At 37.3% G+C, this 17717-nt stretch overlaps 2 protein-coding genes across 11 annotated transcripts; one reads left to right on the top strand and one right to left on the bottom strand.

The window, feature by feature from the left end:
* Positions 1-240: 240 nt before the first annotated feature.
* On the bottom strand, positions 241-7244 carry LOC131318576 (uncharacterized). Of its 10 annotated transcripts, none has more exons than XR_009197735.1 (7): positions 6999-7238; positions 5314-5856; positions 3914-4396; positions 2171-3155; positions 1936-2036; positions 423-497; positions 241-392 (listed from the first exon to the last, which is right to left on the bottom strand). XR_009197735.1 is itself a non-coding variant. In XM_058348456.1 (7 exons), exons 2-6 carry the CDS (start codon positions 5844-5846, stop codon positions 1947-1949), a joined length of 1944 nt encoding a protein of 647 aa, XP_058204439.1. In that variant the 5' UTR covers positions 5847-5856; positions 6999-7238; the 3' UTR covers positions 241-497; positions 1936-1946. The 10 variants fall into 10 exon arrangements, 4 of the variants coding, with proteins under 4 accessions (XP_058204439.1, XP_058204436.1, XP_058204437.1 ...); XR_009197733.1 differs by having other exon boundaries at positions 1914-1985; XR_009197732.1 differs by having other exon boundaries at positions 1936-1985.
* Positions 7245-8677: 1433 nt separating this feature from the next.
* Positions 8678-17693, top strand: LOC131318574 (uncharacterized). The gene is made up of 12 exons (XM_058348451.1): positions 8678-8780; positions 8910-8930; positions 9037-9137; positions 10850-10907; positions 11013-11056; positions 11163-11243; positions 11481-11551; positions 11710-11820; positions 13036-13118; positions 14220-14436; positions 15475-15558; positions 17405-17693. Exons 1-12 carry the CDS (start codon positions 8759-8761, stop codon positions 17472-17474), a joined length of 963 nt encoding a protein of 320 aa, XP_058204434.1. The 5' UTR covers positions 8678-8758; the 3' UTR covers positions 17475-17693.
* Positions 17694-17717: the final 24 nt, after the last annotated feature.

Here is a 17717-nt window from a genome sequence, read left to right as displayed (position 1 = left end):
TGTAGTTTTTATGAGGTTGGAGAAAGTTTTTGAGTTCAAATAGAATCAATCATAAAAATATATAAACCGGTAGCGGGAAAAAAAATTATTTGAATCAATCATAGAAATATATAAACCGGTAGCGGGAAAAAAATAACGTTTTTTCCCCTTATGTGATGTTATGGACGATGATTAGCAAGACAGATATGGAATAGCAATTTTTGAAGCATCATCATCAAATTCTACCTAGTCAAGCACAAGTGCACAAGTGAAGAACGATCATCATTGATATCTGCAGCATTCAGTAATCCATGATAGCATATATACAATATTCTGCAAGTTCACTACATCAAAATGCAAAACCTGAATAACATGCATAACTATCAAAAAGCTCTCATTTTCTTCAAAAGGACCTGCATTCAGTACCAAGGGGAAAAAAAAACCTAGACAGTTCAACCGGCGTTGTCATGTTGCTTCAAAAAATTGGAAAGATAGAACCCGGAAAGACTGCTGCCAACCTGAAAACAATATGTGAGAATTTAGTTAGAAAGATACATACCTGCTAAATATATTTGGGTAAGATACATGCAGAACCGGACTGCAATTTAGGAAAAATAAAATTTTGGTAAGTTCATACTTATTAAGAAAAAACACCAAAAAAACAAAAGGCCAAGGATTATCCTAGAAAGCCTAACCAAAACAACGAAGGAGCAAGCTCCAACAAAGCTATACAAACAGCAAAACACAACAGAGAAGCCACCTAGCTCCTAAAACTTCTAAAAACCATAAACTTTTGACTGCTACTGGTGAAACTACGGGGCAATCCCCGACTGTCTGGCTGTAGTTTCCTCTGATGAGGGGACCTTCCTCTAAGCGGCTAGAGTTTCCCTCAAATCTTTATTAATCTTCGCAAGGACCCCCTCGGCATCAAGGTTCTTAAATTGCAGCTTCGATTCACAGGCAGGACAGAGAAATCGGGTACTAAACTATCGATACTTGCTTCTAACTTAGCGATTAAAGTTCTGCTATTCCCCTCAAGGCAAATGTGGTATACAGTAGCTGCTAGAGCCAATTTCATCACAGCATCGTTAGCTCTCCTGTTCTTAGAGTGCCGACTTATCCATTCCACAGCAGTGGTTAATTGCTCCACTGAACACCACACCTCTTAAACATCTTCCAAAAATCCACTTAAGAAAACTGGTAATATGTGACTATGGGACTCTATGCCATTTGAACATAGACTACACCAAGCATTAGTTGTAAGATCCCAAGCCTTCCCAAGATAGCTGTTATGCCCTACCTTATCTTTTTCCGATTAAATTTTTTTTTTCACTAGAAATTTGGCATTTATAGTACGGTCCTATTTAATTGTTTCTGCGCTCAAGGTATTAGTGACATATTGTAGTTTTGAGGGTACATGTATAATTTTAGTGAATTACGGGTATTGGGTCGTTTTTAGTTATAGGAGGCGTGTAGATTCTATAGTAATTAGTTTGGTCCCTAATTTGGATACTATAATTATTTGGGTAACTAATAATGAGCATGTACATGGTTAATTAGTGGGTAGTTTTTGTTGAAGGTATAAATAATAAAGTTGCCTCTCTCTCTAACAGTTTAAGCATTGAGATAAGTTGGTGGTTAACAATTTAATATGGTATCAAGGCAGACAATAGATCCGAACCTACCGCCTACCTAATGTAAAAATATTTACACGTAGTTAGCCCGCTTATGGAGGAGAGCCTGGCTACACGTGAGGAGGTGTGTCGAAGGTATAAATAATAAAGTTGTCCCTCTCTAACAACTTAAGCTTTTAGATGAGTTGGTTGTTAACACTTAACAATCTAATATTTCTCTTAGAACTCAGGTATACTTTTTATATCAACACGGTTATGTACAAGTTTAGAAGAAAAAAAAAAGTTCAAGGGACGTCTTACTTGCAATAAGAGGGAGAATTACCTCAGCCAGTCTTACTTTGATCTGATGCTTCCATGCTGCACCATTGTTACCTGAAAGTGAAACAGGCTGAAAGTTTCACCAGTGCTGCACCATTATTCAGGCTGAAACATCAAAAATAAATTCACACTGAGCAAACACTCACCAAGAAGGGGGAGGAAGAATAAAATATGAGGAAAAATACATTGGGACTTGGTGAATTCACTATTTAATCTCATAATCTTGATGAAATTGCTACCTGAGAAATATGACCACTAGTGGCAGATTGCTGACCCCATTTTGCCTCCAATTCCTCAGCATTGGGTTGCATAAGATTTTGACCATAATTCAAGCCCTTAGCTTTCTTCATTGCCTTGTCCTCAATAGCATTTCTGCTCCCCAGACCGTTCATATCCCTATCACCTTCCCCTGCACATGCATTCATGGAGGCTTCATTGGCCTCATCTGACGAGCATCCCAACATGACTCGTAGTTTTTCCATATGCTCAAGAAATATAGTTTGAGTAGCATCAGATTTAGCAGCTTTTTGTGCAATTCTATCATACATGGTATTCAAAGTTTTCCACCGGACGAAGCGTTGCAATTCAGAGTATTTTTCTCCATGAATATCTTCTGCCATGCCAACCCCTGGATTTTTCGCGAACTTATCTAAGATATATTTAGCTGGGATCCTCTCTATAAATAATCGGTCCATGACAGATAGTGCATGACGACATAATATACCTTTTTTCTCAAACCCTTTGCAACTACACTTCACACCCCCATCATCTGGTTCCGCATGAACTTTATGGCATATGGATTGTCCAGGCTTTAGTACTTCAAAATCAAAAGCTAGCCCATGATCATCAAAAGTGTCATTCTTAATAAAAACATCTAGATATTCTGATTCTCTATGTTCTTCTCGAAACTTACGATAGATATTGGGCATATAAATGTCCCTTGCATGCCTTAGGAGAGGGGCATCAACGTGGTATCTTGAGTCCATAGGCTCTCTTTCTTCCAAATCCATATGGACAGGGTCAACAGATAGATGTTCCAATCTTTTATTTTCCTCTTGCGACATTGTACCACTTCGCATATAAGAGAAAAATCCACGGCTCAATAGACGGGCATCAATAGGCATTTCCAAAGGACGCCTCAATATACGGGCATCAACATGTTTAGTAAGCATGTCCAAGTCATCTTTAGAATGGACTGGATGAAAAATGCCAGTATCCATTAACCTTCAAGTTCAGAAGAAAACAAATGACCAAACCACAAAATAATGGTAAAAGTTGAAACACAAATGACCAGAAACAGTTATAAAGTTCATATCCATGCCTTGGGTCACTAGAAAATGCATAATGATTGGCATTACTGGGTGTCAAGAATGCTGTGCCCTGAAGCTAAGTTGTATGTAAAACAGTGATTAGCGATTACAGTAATACAGTTCCTTTGCATTAGAATCTTCGAGGCAATGGAACAAAGAGGTAGTACCAACATCAATTTTTTGGGGGTTGGTACATTAGAAGAACCGACATCAGATGCACATGCAATTTTACACTATTTGGGAAGAAATATACCCCCTCCTCTATTTCACTATTTGTGAACAGAAAGCACTGTAGCAACCATCACTTGTACGAAAACTGCAATTTCATGTACAACATCCTATACTAACCTCGAATAGCTACAAATTTGACCAAGTAGATTCATGACAAAACACCCACCAAGAACATAAAGCCCAAGAAAATATAGAGAAAACTATGGGAAAATTTCAACTGTCACACAGATAGATCTCAATTTCCTAATGACCAATTATCACGAGGGAAAAATTAATTAAAAACACATTATTCTCCTGATTAAACTGCCGCTTAGGTTATATGTACGTATGAGGAACACTAAATGTTTAACATGGAACAGGAGAGGATGATAGCATGTCATGTGAAGGTAAATCAGTCAGTTGACCGAAAGGAGTAACAATTTTACCAAAACAAAATCGTACCGACTATGATGGATGAAATCTGAAGACGATCCATGTCCCTTGTAGTTGTCTGTGAGACTCTGAGTTTCTTCTCCAGTACCACCCTTTCCATTTTTCCTCCGCCACTTCAGTATATATCGCTCCGGAATCTTCTCAATCCGCAAGCATCCAAGAACTATTAGTGCATGACAGCACAAGATTCCAACTAGATCAAAGTACTTGCAACTACAATTTATCAGGCCATCAAATGGCGCTGCAGTAACTTTGTATTCTCTAAACAATTGCCCATCCTTTCGAACTTTGTAGTCAAAGACGAACCTTTCCTCATCGGTGACATCAACAGACAGAGTTTTCGTCTTCTTGTACTCACTTTCAAATAGGCAATAACTGGTTACTGCGTAGACTTCTCTTGCATGCCTCAGCAAAGAACCATAGCCAGGGTCATCATCAGTATCATCATCATATTCAGAACCTGTTGTATCATCACTGTAACCATCCACTGACCTTCCATGAGAACAAAGACTAATTAAATAACCTGTGACATTTATAAGAGTAACGACTGAAAATAATTTTGAAAACTAGTAGTGACTATAGATGCACAAAGACATAATAGCATGTATATGAAAGAACGAGTTGAATAAGAAAATTAACACCAGATAACCATCCTCTGAGGTACAGAGTGAAACCAAGGTAAAACTGGCTTACAATTTCATCCACAACTTCAAAACACAGTATAATTACTATCACGCAGCGTAATTGACTGGCGTCCATTATTTGAGGAATTCCCCCGTAAAACATGTGCTCGACAACAAATCACAGTTCCATAATCTAATCAGATCTTGTATAGTGGCACCTCAAGTTGCATAGAGAATTCATGACAGAGAAGCATCGATTAGACCCAAAAGACATGGACGATAAAATAGTCATGGCATAAGCAGGGAGTTGCCGGTTATAGCATAAGTTTCTTGGTACAGGATAAGCATAAATATTTCACTTAATAGAACACCAGGCTTAAAGTACATGATAAAAATAACATGTAACAGCAAGGCAAACAAATGAACGAGATTTGACATTAAATAATTTGAGTCATTTAAATCTTCACCGCAACTAAAATAATTCTTAATTACATTGTCCCAGCATGAAAACATAAGGTGATGCTATAGTTTTCCTTTTTTATTGTTTTATTTTTTATGTTAGTCATTCTCTTTATTGTAACTTTATACCAAGGGACAAGGGAACAGCTGAGTCACTGCATAATGACTGTCCACAGCTCAGAAAAGACACATAATATATGCTACCCTGCAAGAATAGAAGTCTAGGCTAGCTTTCTCTAAGGAATAGATGTGTATTAAAAGTGACCATATGGGAATGTGTTTGTTGTTTGAAGTCTATTTGCAAGACATAAAGGAAATATGTAGTACTTGTGCTTCTTAGAATGTCTGTTGGGTATGCCTTCTCCCTCCTCATCCTCTTCGTATTCTTCTCCATCCTCTTCATCGTAGTCATCTTCCGAGCACCCATCATCCTCGTCATCATCGTCACCCTCATCTCCATCACTACTTCCTCTTTCACCATTCGGATCGCCACTATCATCATTATCATCCTCATTCTCGGAATCCTCATCACCATCATAACTCCCATCTTGCTCAGTCATATCGGCATTGTTCTCGTCATCATGATCACATTGATCTTTAACAGTACCATCCTCCGTTTTACCAGCATCATCATTTTCAATGTCAGGCTCTCTCGCTCCGTTAATTGGAAACCTCTGATCATTTTGCCACACTTCTGCAAAAAAATCATTTGGTAGCGATCCTATTGCCGATAGGAGCCAAAATAGGCAATTTTCTGCAACTAAAGCAATCTCCAGAGTGCCCACCACCAAAGCTTCCCCCACGGAGAAGACAAACCTTTCCAAATTTACACCACCAGAGTCACGACTATCAAACTGCATTGTGGTAGAACTATAATCACACAGAAACAGAAGGGCATTAGTTCTTCATGACTAAAAGATTAGGACATGAGAGTTGTATTCCACAAATTGCATTGAATTCTAAGGGAATAAATATACTAGATGTACTAATAAAACAGAAAATTCGAGAGAAAAATGAAAATCTAAAATGCTACACCAGCAAAACAAATTTTTTTTTCTCTGCCACATTATTTCAGGGTACGCCTGAAAATTCTTTTGATGTAAAACCATTGGAGCAGTCCATCTCAATCAAGTTTTTAACCAACTTTTTACTCAAATATGACTAAGAGAAATGGTAAGCAATGGAGATGGTCTCAGAAATGAAACCTAGGTTACATTTCTCAATTCCCTTAAGAACAATCGAAATGTAGCTGCTGTTTTGATTGTTAGCATGATGATAAATGGTCACTATCTAGAGAACACTGTGAATTCAAATAGTGTATAACCAAATAACTCAAATTCTCTCTGGCTTCACTTGTTCACTTTTCACATCCCAGAGGTATACGGAGGGGGAAGTGGCACATGCCACCCCGGTTCTGAAAAAAAATATTTCACACTAAGAGAATTTGATTAAAAAGTATTTATCGGTATACGAATAACTTGGTTTTTTACCCACCCTGCTGAGAAAATTAGCGATTTAAACAAAAGATGCTTTGGATTATAAAAATAACATCTCAATGACATTCATTTAAAGAACACAAGATAGTTAAATCAAACCTTTATTTTTTAAAACAGAAAGTAAAGCCAAATACAAACCATGATTTTACGTTTAACCTTCCTCTTCATATTTTAACGAACAAATAGTAAAGGACTACCATGAGTATCATCGTTCAGCGTCACCCGGCATCGAAACCCTCACTGAATACCCATCCATCTGGATACTCAAGAAATGAATGGGAAAAAAAAATGCACAGCCAATGGATACAAAATTTCCTCTCTTTTTTATTGTAACACTAAGCGATTTTACTAGTCACTAGTAGCAATCAAACGCACTGTATCAACACGCAATGTAGGAAATCAAAAGGGAAGACCGAACCCTAATGAACTAAACAAGATGTCGCCACATATTAAAAAAAAGAGACTTAGAAATAGCACCGAAACGTGTATAGAAAATGAAGATCGAAAGCGCCATACCAGTACAAGCGCGAAAAACTTTCTTTGTAGCACTGTATACGCCTATACGAGCGTGATTATACAGAGGTATATATGTATGTGCCTGTGGAGAGAGAGAGAGAGAGAGAGAGAGAGAATGTTGGTTTGAAGGGCTTCTGTGACTTTATAGGAGAGAAGAAGCGGGAGAAGTGGGTTGGAAAGGGCGGGAGATAAGCCTAAGGCTGTGGCTCTGGGCTGCAAACGTCATGTTCGAGTTCGACTCGTTTAATGAGTAGAGCTTGTCTTTAAAACGAGTTGGGCCATTAACAAGTCAAGTTTAACTAATTTATTTAATGAGTCTCTTTAAATGAGTCAAATTTATCCAAATGAACAGAACTTTTTACGAGTTATACGAACGAGCAAAAATTTTGCAAGCCAAGTCAAACTTTTGAACATCGATTTCGACATGTTTAGTAAACGAGATTAAAGCTCAAGTTTGAACAAACTCAAATACTAATTCGAAAATCAACATGTCTTTAATAAAAAAAAATTACTCGTAAACATCTCTTAAATTCGTAAATAACACCCGTGAAAATCATTTGTTTGATTGGTCTGACGACTCTGATCCTTTTTCTATGTTGCGGAGGTTTTCCTCTTTTTTGGTCCATAATTGATTTGATCATTAACATCATGGTTTATGTCTTTGTCCATAGAATAAGAATCTACTTGTATAATTTTGCACAAGGTCTGGTTTCGTGGCATTTTTTGTGGACAGATGTGTTGTTTAGAGCATCTCCAGTCTTCACCCATATTTTTTCTCAAATTTGAGTTAAATTTTGGGTAAAAATCCATTTTGGGTCGACACATGTCCAATTATCAAACCCAAATTTTACACATCTCCCTCTTTCTCTCTCTCTCTCTCTCTAACTAGCCGTTGAAGAAATGGGTCAAGGCAAAAGTTATCTCAGATTTGAGCAAAAAAATGGGTAAAACCTAAAATGGGAAAGGGTTTGGGTCAAAGATTGGAAAGAGATTTTTGTGATTTTTGCTTTATTTTTAAATTTGAGTCTTAAAATGAGTCAAGACTGGAGATGCTCTTAAATGACATTCGACTAATGCTTTTATGCATATTTTTTGCATTGCGTGTATATGGCTTGTTCCGATTATCTTTGCTTACACACACGTACTGAGAGAAGGGGAGGAACATAGAACGAAGAGATGAGGAAGAAGAAAAAAAGGAAAATAATGAGAGAGATAAGAGATTGTTATTGTCATTTTTATTTTTTGTCAAATCGGATGGGAAACAATGGTGCTAGAACTATACCCATATTCACACCCAAACACATACCCACAATTCACATGAGTGGTGGGTCCCATACACACTACACATTCTAATGTGTGTATGTAAAGGGGTAAAACCGAATATGTATCAAACCACAAGGGGCTATAGTGAATTTTTCCCTATTTTCTCTTTTCATTTTGAAAACCTATTTTCTTTCTTCTCAATGCCTGTGTTTGAGTGCAATTTTGTAATGTGTACTTCACTATAAAATGGTGTCATATTTTTTATATAATATATATTTTTTAATAAGCATGACATCATTTTTTTTTGCAGTGAAGTACATATTATTTTAACTAATAAAAAAGAAAATAACGTTGTCCATGTTAGCCGAGGACGAACAAAACTCAACCCCCTGTGTTTCTCTCTCTCTCTCTCTTTCTTTGTTCTCACCGTGCCCGTGTTTCCCAGACGTGATAAAGAGAAGACTCGAGTGTCTCTCTAGCTAACTGGAAGCTCGACCATGGCAACACCTCGAATGATAGGCAAGTAAATCTAGGTTTTTTTTTTTTTTTTTTTTTACTTTTTCTTTCTGTAACACACTTGTGTAGGTTGAGCACCAAATGGGACTAACTGCTAATCTCTCTCTCTCTCTCGCTCGCTCTCTGTAGTAGACATAGCCGTGAACTTCACAGGTCAGTCTAATTCAACCCAAAACTTAACTCACCACAACTGTTTCACGTATCGATTTATTGGGTTTTTTTCCCTCTTGATTTTGCACTCAATCAAACCCAAATGCAGATGGCATGTTCAAGGGTTTATACCATGGGAAACAATGCCACAAGCCGGATATTGCAGCAGTTTTGAGCAGGGCTTGGAGTGCTGGGGTTGATAGAATCATTGTAAGTCTTTTTTTTCTTTTTACTGTATCTTTTATAGTTTATTCGCGCCTCATATGAGCTCCATGGTAATTTAGGCTTCTGGTCTGTAAATTGCAGGAACAAAGAAGCATCTAGTAGTATATTAGTATTTTTTAACTTATCTGTGAATGTGATCTATTTTTGGGCATTGGATAAATGTAATTTTTTTTTGCCTAAACGATAACAAATGATATTATTAGCCTCAATCAAAATACATCAAGTAGAAGACGCGTCCATAGACAGGGAACCGAGCAACTGTGGGGTCTCAGCCCAATGGCTATACCCCAAACGAGACCAACCTTTCCCAGCCAAAAACACAGACTTCGCCATAAGCTTCGATTGAAATCCGATTGAAAAAGTAAATAGAAAAAAGGGGGAAAAAATCACATGACATCATAAAACTGTCCTTATCCGTCACTGGTAAAACCACTGTGACCACAGCCACAAATCACGGACCTCCGATGACCTCGAGATACTAACCAGAACCACAACCATGAACGCAACCCACCGGCAGCCACACGTTGGTGACGATGGAGTAGCGGCGGCCAAATTTTGCTTATTGTTTGTAGACATACGAAAGAGAATTAACATAGCATTCTTAATTTGGTATTTTGCAAATAAGTTTGGTCACAATAATTGGCTGATTACTTGGAGAAAAGGAGGAATGTGTGGAATGGCCGTAAAAACTAGAACAACAGATGCACCCAAAAGTTTTTGAGGCCGTTGGGGAAAATATAACCTATCCTTTTCTATTTATGTAGTCACCTGTCGATTTTACGTTTAAAACGTCTTTCTTGCCTTTTAAATGCAAAGAACAATCTATTATCTTTCTTGTGGCGCAGTTTTTCTGTTTAAGTTTCTCTAGACACATGGGCAATAAGACAAATGCCTCAAGCCAACTGAATAAGAAGATTTATATCCGACTTAGTTTCTCCTCATAACTCATAAACATGTATAGGTCCGATAGATAAGTAAATAAAACTGAACAAAAGGAATGCGAAACGGAAATAAAGAATTTAATCATTAGGAATTTTAGCACTCTCATTAATGTTACTGATATACTCCAAGAATGACATCTGAGTCTTTCACTTTTAAAAGACACAAGCATGAAGACTAAACTGTTATTTGAGAAATGTCATCAGCATATCATACTTGAAAGTTACTTTTTTGATAATTTTTTGTATGAACAGAATATACTCAAATAAAAGCATCAACAGAAGAAATTGACTTATGTGGAGAAGAAGGAAAGAAAACAAGAGCCCATATTGCATTTAAAAAAAGCAAGAATGAGGTTTTCAATATTTTTGAGCCGTCTCTGGTACTTGTTTTCTTGAGTTGAAAGGCCACTCCACCACCACCACTTTTCTTCCTTTCTACGGGTAACCATCTAAAATACGGAAAACTGATTTTAAGAATATCAAATTGAAAAGGATGCTTCGCTTACCATATTTCTGTGTCGGTACAAGAAGGGGCAAATAGTTCAATATTCGATTTTGTTTATTTCATTTATTTTGGCCACAAATGCTATGAAAAACTTTGGAAAAGTTCAATGATTATTGGTTATCTACTTATCTTGTAGATCTGATGGAATCATTCAGCTTTTGTACACGCGAGATAGTAGCATAGACTCCAGCTCTTCAGTTTTTTCTTTTAACACATACAGCACTACAGTTCAGTCTAGGTTTATGTTGCAGGTCACTGGTGGGTCACTTGAGGAATCAAAGGAAGCTCTTGCCATTGCAGCAACAGATGGTCTGTCCGGACATTGCCTTTATCCAAACTTGGTTCCCCATCTTGACCATTCTTTTTCTGAGCTAATTGGGTTGGCTAATCGTGGCAGTTTTTTATTCATGGCAGCAAGGCTTTTCTGTACCGTTGGTGTGCACCCAACAAGATGCAAAGTGGGTATTTGTTTCCCGGGACTTACATTTTCTACCCGTAAATGTATATAGATGGAGGTGCATCTGTAATCTGTATATCTGTGTAATTGCGGGTGTTGTTTGTCAGGAATTTGACGAGAGTGGGGATCCAGAAAAGCATTTTCAGGAACTTCTGTCGTTGGCTAAAAAGGGTGCAGAGAAAGGGAAGGTATGCATTTCAAATTTCGGTGCTTTTTCACAGAAAGATTTATGCAACATGTCGTTGCTTCACAAGTCGTGTTTATCAATGAGTTCCACAGTTCAGATGAGAAGTGGGTTTGTTAATAATACTCTTATATTTTCTGGAACGTGTAAAGAGTATAAGATGTTTTCGTTTCATGGTGTTGTTAGATGCTTTTTCTTAGGTATGTTTTAATGCTGTATCTCTAATATTTCTTCGTTCAAGGTTGTTGCAATTGGTGAATGTGGATTGGACTATGACAGACTTCACTTTTGCCCATCTGATCTTCAAAAGAAGTATGTAATTGCTCAGAGTAACTGTTTTCTTTATTGAGAATGTCTTGCTTGAAAAACTTTAGTAAGCATATATTGTATGTCTTCACATTTGTGTATTTCCCAATTCTATTCGAATGGTTATGGTCCTGCATTTATCAAGTTTCTGTGTTTTGAACTAGATATTTTGAGAAGCAGTTTGAATTAGCATATCTCACGAAGCTCCCGATGTTTCTTCATATGCGAGCAGCAGCCGAAGATTTCTGCAACATTCTTGAGCGTAATAAAGACAGGTGATATCTACGGACCTTATATTTTCGAGACTATATCAATTTCAAAAAATCAATTCAAAATCGTGTAGTCACTGAGCATCACTCTGCTCTAATATAGCAATGTAGTTCTTCTGGATTGCCATATGGTTTAACTTCACTAAGGAGTTTGAGATTATATAAGAGACCAAGAAAAACCATTCCGGACAAAATTCAAAAAAGGTAGAGGACTAACCTAACTGGTAGAAGTGTTTACATTTGTTAAGAAGACTGAATGCCAGAAGCGTAAATTAATGTCATTCTTGCCTCAATAGGAAGTGATATTGTACAAGGGAACCTTATGAGTCACAAGAAAAGACAGTATGCACTCTAGGCAGAAGTGATGCAGAACATTATTTGTGCACATGGGCAACAATTTCTATATTTACAATTTTATTGACTACTGTTCTTTGAAGATGTAGTATTTAATTTCTTGTTCGTTATAGTTTAATTAGTGATCTTGTGAGTTCTTTCCTTATAGGATTAAGATGCTCATTCTTATCTTCTTTATAGCCCATTAATCAAAGGCTTTGGTCCTTGTCTTGTTCTCATTGTGTTTTTTATTGGTACAACTGAAAATGAGGTCTCATTGTCTTTGGGATTTGGGATGTGGCCCTTGTCTTCTCCTCTCCCCCTTCTGCCCCCTCTACCTTCTGCATTTCCAAGAAGTCTACTGACATGCCAACTAAGAATGAATTTTTCTTCATGATTGTGTGTAATGTGTATCAAAGGGAAACCTAAACCCTATTGCGTGAAATGGAAATATTGGAAATTGAAATTGACAATGGTAGGTCAGAGTGAGTCACTTCTGTACCATGTGGATAAAGATGGTACAAGTATGATGTTAGAAAAACAGGTTAGTGCAAAAGTAAAATGAAATTTTCTAGAGGAGAGAAATGGAAAGTGGGTACTGTGAAATTTTGAATTTCTTTCCTGTAAAGGTCTTTCTAAAAATAAAATTTATAGAGAATGATACTTTGAGATTGGAAGAAAATCGCTGTACAATTAGCAGACTCTTACTAACTGCATAAACCATGTTCTATGTTTCCTTTCCCCTGAACGTTGCTTTCCATTTTGGTGAATTAGTATGAGGAGGAAAAGCTCCAAGTATTAAATTTCAGTTTATTTTATGCAGCTGTTATTCCTTGATGAAAATGTACCAAATTCATCCACTTGATCAATTTCCAATATGTCTGACAGGTTCAGTGCTGGGGTTGTCCATTCATTCACTGGCAGTGCAGAAGACTGTAACAAGGTTCTCTCATTCAGTACCCTGTTCATAGGTGAAAACCATTTGTTCATTGTAACTTTAATTTAGAGTTGATCTCAGTTGCAGTCTTGTGTTTTATATACTAAGATGTTCCTGAATCTTTTGCCTAACCGAACAAAACCGAACTAAGCTTTATGTCCCAATCAATTGTTTATAACTTTATGCACATTTTTTTCCCATTATTCTGCTCTATTGAAAGTTGTATGTTCAATTCAATTCAACAAATTCATACCCTTGCTGACTTCATCATCTATGGGCATCCACTGGTCTTCGATCTTTATCCAAACCACCTTTGTCTATTTTCTCTGTATTTATCTCCAATTGGTGCAATCCCTACTATTTCCGGGTATTTTCATTTTGAATTCTCTACCCCCCACATCCACCTTTATATTCTCCATTCAGCTGCACTCGTTTTATTTACGGGTTGTCCTTAGTCGTATAATTTTCTCTAAAATTTACCTTACGATTTTGCTAGTATAGGTCGGTCGCATAATTTCTTTGTTTCATCTTCTCGGTGCTACCCCTACCATCCCATGAAGGTTTTCGTTTCTAATTCTATCTCGCAAAGTCTTACGGGACTTGCATGTCAATTACACTCATCTTACTTGCATGTTATTTATGAGTAGCCCAACACTGCGTGCCATATAACATGGCTGGTCTCATATATGTATGGTAGAATTTCCCCTTCAACTTTGTGGGTATCATGCACTCACGCAACAAGCCTGAACCACTTTGCCACTTGAGCCATCCAACTTGTAAGTCTATGCGCCACATCCTCCGTAATCTCTCCATCTCTGCTAACAACTGAGTCAAGATACTTAAAATGCTCGCTTCCTGATTTTGGAGGGTCACTCTATCTCACGTTGTCAACAGTAGCACCTTGACTACCACTAAACTTACGTTCCATACCACTAAACTTGTATTCCATATACTCCGTTTTACTCATACTAATCATAAATCCTTTTGACTCCAATGCTTATCTCCAAGCTTTTCATTTAGCATTAAGGTTTCCTTATTTTGTTGTATTCCCTTTTTGAGATATCATATTTTGAATGTCTCCTTATTTTTTATTTGCCCTTTTTTTTTGAGATATTCAATGACTCCATAATAATAGGTATAAATGGCTGCTCTCTAAAGACCCCTGAGAACCTTGAAGTTGTAAAATGCATTCCTGTTGAGAGAATGATGATTGAGACAGATTCTCCATACTGTGAAATCAAGAACACTCATGCCGGGGGTCATTTTGTTAAATCTTTGTGGCCTTCTAAGAAGAAAGAAAAGTACGATCAAGACTGCATTGTTAAAGGTCGCAACGAGCCTTGTTTAGTACGGTGAGTAAAAATGTTTGCGTAGAGCCATACAGAAAACGGCATCTTATATTGTTTGATACGTAGCTTTTTGCTTTTAAAATTGACTGGTATGAGGGGCCTACTTGGTTTAAGGGTGTTGGCCTACTTTTGAAATGATTCAGAGGCTTGGCAATGGTGAACTACAGTTCCATTATTCAAATTCTTCTGTGTAGCTGTGTGACTGTGTCCCTGCTGGTGCACAAGACGGTGTAAGAAGAACAAATGGTTATTTCCTCCGGAATAAGTGGTTATCTAGATTCATTAGATTGCATGTGTGCGTGCATATCCTAATTGACACAACATATTGGTGCCCCTGGTTTATGGGCTCACTCAAGATCTTTTAAGACCCAGCTTCAGCGTCTAGGGCTTGTTATTTTGTGCTATGCTGTTATCTACTTTCTTTGTCCTTATTGTCAGTCATTCTATATTGGGACTTCCAAAAATATTGGTCCTCTTTGGGAAGTCGAAGGGGAAATTGTTTAGATTTCCAAACCTATTCCTCATAAGTTACATTCACAAATTTCAATGAAAGGGGGTTGTTGGATTTAATGCTTTGAGATTGAAATTGAAGTACTTCCACACATTCGTTGCTTGTTTCCTTAAAAAGTTAGAGCTTCCAAAAGGTACTAACAAAAGTGAATGGAGAAGATGTTATCACAGGATTTGGGTATTGATGGAATTTCATTCTGACCAAACTCGAGTTACTGTTGTAACGTTGTCGGGACACATTGTAAAGCTTGTCATGTAGAAATGACGTACTTTATGTCACAATAGATGACATCTGACTATCATAAGTTGTCTGGAAGACCTACTTTTAACTGCAATCTCTGATTTCTGTAATTGATAGACATGATCTGCTAATTTTTGAAAATATAGAATCAATTTTTAATGGTATGCTTGGGATTTTGATCTTTAAAGTTCATCCCCGCTGAATGCAAGGCAGTTCATTTAAGGATGGCATGTTCTAGAGTTTGATTGCCTCGAATTTTTGTAATTGAACTACATGACCATTGTCTCCAGGCAAGTCCTTGAGGTGGTTGCTGGTTGTAGAGGTATTGCTGACATGGATCAGCTGAGCAAGACCTTGTATCACAATACATGCAGGTACTTAATACAGTTAATTGTTTCAACTTTTGTTGTGTTCGTTTGAGTAGTTAACCTTTAAAGAGGTTAACCAGTAGCTATGAGAAAAGTTTAGTATTTGATATTTTTCATTGAGCGATTGTGATTTTCTACTCCAACAAATGATGAAAAGATATGCGAACTATAGAATTATAATCGTAGTTTGTATAATGGGCTAGGTTTCTACCTTGTCTCTACATGGTGACTGATGAAGCAGGATAGCGATAGAATATGTGTATGCCAACGAATGTAAAATTTGTTGTTTATGTTTGTAGGATGATACTACGGATAAGTTAATGATGAGAAACCGATATAGGAATTAGGGATTTGATAAGCTAGAAGCTAGTGTATGAAGTATATAAAGTTTGGATCCACTCATCTACACAGTTATGAACTTATGACTTAATAAGGCTTCGTCAATTCAAAAATTCTCAAAATGCAGGATACTGGGCTACTAGCTATAACCTATGCCTAAAGGCACTACCAACGCAATTTGATCCTACTAAAACAACCAATAATTTTGTTATGATCTCATATGTATGCAGAAATTTTGTAGCCCTTTAATTTCTTCCCATACTAATTTCTAGACACCATTTATGTTACATGGACTCGGTGCAAGTATCGGGTGCGGGTGCGAGTTCAAGTGTTGGACCTTCCTAAATTTAAATCTTAGGATATGTGGATATGTGTCCCCAACTTGGGTACGGGTACGGGGACACGTCCTGAACTCTTTTTTCTATTATATATTGCATAATTTTCTCAAATTATGTACTGTAAACTATGTTTACAAATGTAGTTAAACAAGAAAGGGTTAAGAAAATTATGTTTTTGCTATTTCCCTATTTCTTGTCTATGTGAAATACTCGAAATTTTGGTTTTCTAGCTAATTTGATAGTCCTTTTCTCTAAGTATCTTAACAATTAGAGGATCCGAGTGTCCAAAAGGATACGGGTGTCGGACACATCCACAGGGGTGCTTGAGCCAAAATGAAGGATCCATGTAACATAGGACACCATATGTAGTCAACGGGGGTCGATAATTTCTTCCCATGCTAACCTGAACTCTATGCATGTTACAAACACCTCTAATAAATCCAGTATGAACCAGCATTGATCCAGCAAGGTGGCAAACCATCAGCCCACCATTCATTTTGGCCAACCACTTACACAGACATCACCTCTGATTTTGACCCATCACCAAAGACACACAGACCACAAATACATACCCACAAAAGGCAATTGGAGGGAAGAACTTTCTTGTTCGTGGGGTGACTGGTTCACGGGGTCGGGGAGTGGGTTTGAGTGGTGGTTAGCAATTAGAGTTTCGGCCCATAATAGGTGAAGAGAGAATGGGTGCATATTAGATGGATAACAAGTGAAGGTTTGGCTTTGGGTGGGCTCTCAACATTGTTGTAAAATGAGTTTTAGTGAGCCCCAGCCGGTTGTGAATTGTTGTATATTTTACTTTCACTACCAATTTGAGAAAAGTTCGGATATGTAACTCTGAGAATCGGAAAAGTGTCTGATACTTATTAAATCACAAAATTAATTCCAAATTATGGATATGTTTATAGGGCATAATAGATTCGTTACTTCTTAAGTCAAAGAAAATTACTCTCAAATAATGGGAATGTTTAGAAAGTATCAGATATGTCTCCATGAGTATCCCAGGATTATCGGATAAACTCAATACAGGTACCACACCAATACGACTATCTTTTAAAAGTATTTGTGCTTCATAGCTCCTGATGCATTGCAATTAAGGTTGTCTCCTATTTTGTTCCCTGGGGATTTTTGTTGTTTCTCTACATGATAAAGCTGTCATGCAGGGTTTTCTTTCCTCATGACTTGGACTCTGCGGCAGATGCTATTCTTTCTGGTGGTCACGGTACCGAGTGAAAGCATGCACCTCGCTGGTGAAAGAACTTTTCTTTTTGGGTCACATTTTTTTATGTTCTCCTTGTTTTTGAGTAAGAAAAGGAGTCACAATTTTATTCTTCTTAATGTGATACATGGCATAGAAAATGAAATTATATTCGCGGATATGAAACTTCAAGCTGTTTTGGAAATGGGAACTGTTGTAAGTTGATTTTTCAGGTAAGTGATCAGTTTTGGAAATTGTCGTTGTCATTCTTGTCTGAG

Source organism: Rhododendron vialii, chromosome 3a (assembly GCF_030253575.1).
Source record: "Rhododendron vialii isolate Sample 1 chromosome 3a, ASM3025357v1".
In the NCBI taxonomy this organism is placed as follows: domain Eukaryota; kingdom Viridiplantae; phylum Streptophyta; class Magnoliopsida; order Ericales; family Ericaceae; genus Rhododendron; species Rhododendron vialii.
This window is presented reverse-complemented; position numbering and strand designations above follow the sequence as displayed.

What these genes read in the sequence shown, in the direction of transcription:
- LOC131318576 (XM_058348453.1), bottom strand. Translation starts at nt 5,846, where the DNA reads ATGCAGTTTGATAGTCGTGACTCTGGTGGTGTAAATTTGGAAAGGTTT. An exon ending in AGACATTCTAAGAAGCACAA is followed by an intron (nt 4,397 to 5,313) that starts GTACTACATATT and finishes TTCTCATGGAAG; the next exon opens with GTCAGTGGATGGTTACAGTG. An exon ending in GATTTCATCCATCATAGTCG is followed by an intron (nt 3,156 to 3,913) that starts GTACGATTTTGT and finishes CTGAACTTGAAG; the next exon opens with GTTAATGGATACTGGCATTT.
- LOC131318574 (XM_058348451.1), top strand. Translation starts at nt 8,759, where the DNA reads ATGGCAACACCTCGAATGATAG. An exon ending in CTTGAGCGTAATAAAGACAG is followed by an intron (nt 11,821 to 13,035) that starts GTGATATCTACG and finishes TATGTCTGACAG; the next exon opens with GTTCAGTGCTGGGGTTGTCC. An exon ending in ATTCAGTACCCTGTTCATAG is followed by an intron (nt 13,119 to 14,219) that starts GTGAAAACCATT and finishes CCATAATAATAG; the next exon opens with GTATAAATGGCTGCTCTCTA.